The 4,214-nt window shown below is 55.7% G+C and overlaps 1 protein-coding gene across 1 annotated transcript in view; it reads right to left on the reverse strand.

The window, feature by feature from the left end:
• Positions 1–1,865: 1,865 nt before the first annotated feature.
• The window catches only part of NKX1-1 (NK1 homeobox 1), a 3,848-nt gene continuing 1,499 nt past the window's right edge, over positions 1,866–4,214 (reverse strand). Inside the window, exon 2 of the mRNA XM_027836273.1 lies at positions 1,866–2,755. Coding sequence (XP_027692074.1) covers positions 1,866–2,755 — 890 coding nt within the window. The remainder of the gene's footprint in view (positions 2,756–4,214) is intronic.

Below are 4,214 nucleotides of genomic sequence, written 5' to 3' on the forward strand. Positions count from 1 at the left end.
GAGAGAAAATGAAAAGGAGAAAAAGAAGGTGGAGAAAAGAGAAGAAATATTTGTTGAAGATAAAAAATAAAGGAGAAAGAGACAGGAGGAAAAGTATGCAAGAAAGAAAAAGGTTCAAGAAGAAAAGAAAGAAGGGAATGACAAAAGGAAGGAGAGGGAAGGAGAGAAGAAAGAAATAAGGAAGAAGGAAAGAAAGAAGGAATAAAAGGAGGAAGGGAGGAAGGAAGAGGCATCACTGTTTCCTTAAAGTTTATTGATTGGTTTAAAGTGTTCAGCAAAGTGCTTGTTGGAACGTTTTCGACTCACACTCGTCCCTTTCTTCCCCCTCCCCCAATCCCTTATACATTAATTTATAAATTTAAAACTTTTTTTTTGTAACAATTGGAAATATACATAATAAATGATTGATGTCTTCTAAAAAACAAACCCGCCGCCATAGCGGCTTCGCTCCCTCTCCTCCAACTGTGCACTCGGTTTCCCGACCCTTTCTGTATTTCCCGGGCCTGGTACTTCTCTGCTTAAAAAACATCCCTGGTTTGAACGCATTCTTCTCCACACCCCGAATTTTGGAGAGCGGCTAAAGCCTTGCAGCCCAGCCGAGGGCACGCCAGAGGGGAGCTGTGGCTGGAAATGGGGAGCGGCCCGGCCTTACCCTGAGTTAAGTGGGCACATCGTTGTCCAAGTTCCAGACAAGAGGTCTCTGGGGCTGGGCCCTGGGAGTGGATTCGTAGCGCCACAGCCGGGCATTTGAAGGCAGGTGCACCCAGTAGGCTCTCCTGACTCTCTACATTAGCCTGTCCCAACGTCTCCAGTAGGGACTCGAAGATGTCCTATCCTGACCCCTCCAGGAGGGGCACGTGGACAGTCACCTTTCCTGACTCTGTCAGGATAGGCGTGCAGACACTTCCCTGTCCTGACTCCTCCTGGAGGAGCTCGAAGATACCGTCTTGTCCTGACCCCGCTAGGTAGGGTACTCGGGGACACTGTCCTGTTCTGACCCCGCTCGGTGGGGCGAGGACACAACCAGGTCCCCGCTGAACCAAGAATGCACGCAGTCCCGTCCTGCTTCCCGCACTCAGCCAGAAGGGGCGCTCTGATACTGCCTTGTTAGGTCCTGGGAAAAGGAGTTGTGTGTGCGTGTGTTGGAGTCCGGGAAATGTTTACAGTACCCTCGCGGCCCTAGAGGCCCTGGGCCTCGCGGTGTCCGCTTGGTTGCGTGTGACTCCAGCCCAGGCAGGATCCGGAGAGATGAGAAGCCCTCAGTACTTTTTCCGGCCCTCAGAAGACGCACCCTCTCAATCGGGCTCCACGGCTCTCCGCTGGGGAGGACAGCAGAGCCCAGAAGGGGCCCTCCTAAACACCTGGCGAGGTTATCACATCTCTACCAATTGTCCAACTGGAGTTTTGCATATTCGTTACTGGGACTCTGATTCCTGTGGGACTAAGCCTTTCTTGGGCACTCCGATCTTTCCTCACCTCTACCTGAGGTTGTTCTCGAGTGGAGTGCGGGTAGGGGATGGGACGGGACGTAGACAGCTCTTTCTCCCCTTTCTCCTCTTCCTGGTTGGGCACACCCTCCAGGTCGGAGAAGAGTGCGGAGCCCCCCCTTTCCGGGGCAGGTGGGGATAGTGGGGTGAGGGAGTTCCGACTAAACGGACAGGTGCCTTTGGGCCCCACCTTTCCTGCGCCGTCAGTGCGGTGGAGTCAGCAAGCAGAAGTCTGTGTGTGGGAAAAGGTTATAAATGGGGAAGGCGGGGCAGACATAGGGGGTCAACAGTCGGGGGGAGGGGGCGGTGGGGCGGCTGCGGCCCAGCTGCCCGGGCCTGAGTGCAGGAGGAGGAAGCAGCGGCGGCCTGAGCCTGAATTCATAGGTGCGGAGTGTAGAAGGGCGCCCCATAGGTCTGTGAGCCCAGCACAAAGGGCGAGAGCACCGCGGGGCTGGGCAAGAACGGCAACTGTGCGGCGCACACGAGCCCTCCGGGGCCATGGCCGGGGTAAGCCGTGGGACCGTGCATGGCTAGGGGAGTCCCCATAGGCGGGGATGGGCTGAGCGGACTTAGTCCTCCGGCCAGGCCGGCCCCTGGCCCGCCCAAGCCGGGTCCGGGTCCCGCTCCGCCTCCCGTTGGGGCACTAGTGTCAGCGCCTGGGTTCTGTTTTTTCCACTTGGTCCGGCGGTTCTGGAACCAGATCTTCACCTGTGTCTCAGTGAGGCTGAGAGACAGCGCCAGGTTGAGGCGCTCGCACACTGACAGGTAGCGCGTAGACTTGAATTTGTTCTCCAAAGCCACGAGCTGCTCGTAGGTGAAGGCTGTGCGCGCCCTGCGCGGCTTTCCCGACTTGGAATCAGAGCCGGTGCGTTTGCGTTTGGGTTTGGCGGCTGTGGCTGCGGATGCTGCCGCCTGCGGCCCAGACTGAGTGCCCGACGTAGGCTGCGTGGCTGGTGGCGCAGGCGGGCCCGGTGTGGCCCCGGGAGGCCCAGGGTCGGCATCTTCTTCCTCATCTTCCTCCGCGTGCCTGGGAGCGCCGACCTCGGCTTCCGTGCCTCCTCCTGCACACCCTCCTCCGATGCCGCCGCCGCCGACAGCGCCGCTGCTGCTGCTGCTGAGGGTCTCCTCGCCGCCCAACAACTCGTCTGGCAGCTCCTCGCTGCCTGGGCTGGGGCTGGGACTGGGACTGGGGCTGGGACTGGGACTGGGCCGTCCGCTGCTGCTGTAGCTGTTCGCTTCGCTCCCCTCCGTCTTGTAGACGTCGGTGTCTGCAGGGCGCAGGGTGGAGACGGAGAGACACACAGATAGGAGAGACAGAGAAGAAAGAAATGCGGGTGCAGGGCCACCAACAAGAGAAACGTGTACAGAAAAGGGAGAAAAGGAAATTAAGAGGGAAGGGAACAGAGGCACACGCACAAAAGGAGACAGAGACAGAGATAGACAGGGACAGAGGAAGAGACACAGATAGACACAAGCAGGGGGGGGGAGAGAGAGAGAGAGAGAAGTAGTAAAGGGTGGTGGTGAAAACAGATAAAAGGAAAGATGGAAAGCGAAACAAGGAGCCATAGGAGGAGACGGAAACAGAGAGAAGACGGAACAGAGAAGTTGAAAAAGCAGGGGAACAGAGGAGAAAGAAAGAGAAGGGGACAGTTAGATTTTAAGTCCATCCTCGCCGCGACATCGGTCCCTGACCAATATATTCCTCTTATCCTCAACCTTCCCGTCAGGCCATTCAGAAAGTATTCCCTGTCCCCGGCTATGCTGAAACCTTTAGGAGCAAAGGATAAAAAAAGTTTCTCAAGTTAGGGTAAAGGAACAAGCCTTCATCTTGGACTGAGGTTCCGCAGAGGAAATCATTCCTCTGACCGTCTTCCTTCTTCTTCTGTGTGTCCTCACGCTGAAAGCTGAGAGGATGTGTAAGCTGTGTGTGTGAGGGGTGGGAGTTGGGGGAGGGTAAGGGAATCAGGGGCGGCACCATACATTTATCTAGAACTTTGCTATGGCACGTGCGGCCTTCCCACTCCTAGGAGAACGCTGGCTAGTCTTCCGCTTCCCGAGGAAGTGGAGGGTGGGTTGGGGAGCAGGGAGGTTTAGGCCGAAGATGGGAGAGAGGACTGGAGCTTTAATAAAGATCTCACCCCGCTCCCAACCCCCAACCCCTCAATCTAGCAGAGACCCGACCCGTGGGAAATTTCCTGCAGTTCTCAACTCTAACTTCCGAGACTCCCTGTGATCTCTATGCCGGCGGGCCAAGCTACGGACCCCCGCGCAATATATTGCCGCCCTCCCAAGGACCACATTTAGCTTAGCAGCCCAGACCCACTTTGCACATCTTTCCCCCATAACCGAACTCTCCCGGGGACCTCGAGGTCTTGGAAAATCCTAATTCAATTCAATAATTTCATTAAGTGGTTGCTATATTCAAACACCCTGCTCCAGGTGTTGGGGATGCAAGGCTAAAAAATGACAAGGTACTTGCCGGAAAGATCTAAAGTTTTGCTGGGTCGGAGATGGGCGAGGGTTGGGGTGGGGGAGGACATTCTGAGCTACATCTTCTGCCCTTTGGTTGGCAAGTTATCCGGGCAGAGGCATTAGACAGTTACACAGAATGACACTGCTTCATGCCAAACTTCCTACAAAAGCAATGACCAATTTCCTCCCATGTTCGCAGACCGACCAACCTTCCTTCCTTCCTTCCTTCCTTCCTTCCTTCCTTCCTTCCTTCCT

Source organism: Vombatus ursinus, unplaced genomic scaffold (assembly GCF_900497805.2).
Source record: "Vombatus ursinus unplaced genomic scaffold, bare-nosed wombat genome assembly UNPS02014818.1, whole genome shotgun sequence".
Lineage (NCBI taxonomy): Eukaryota > Metazoa > Chordata > Mammalia > Diprotodontia > Vombatidae > Vombatus > Vombatus ursinus.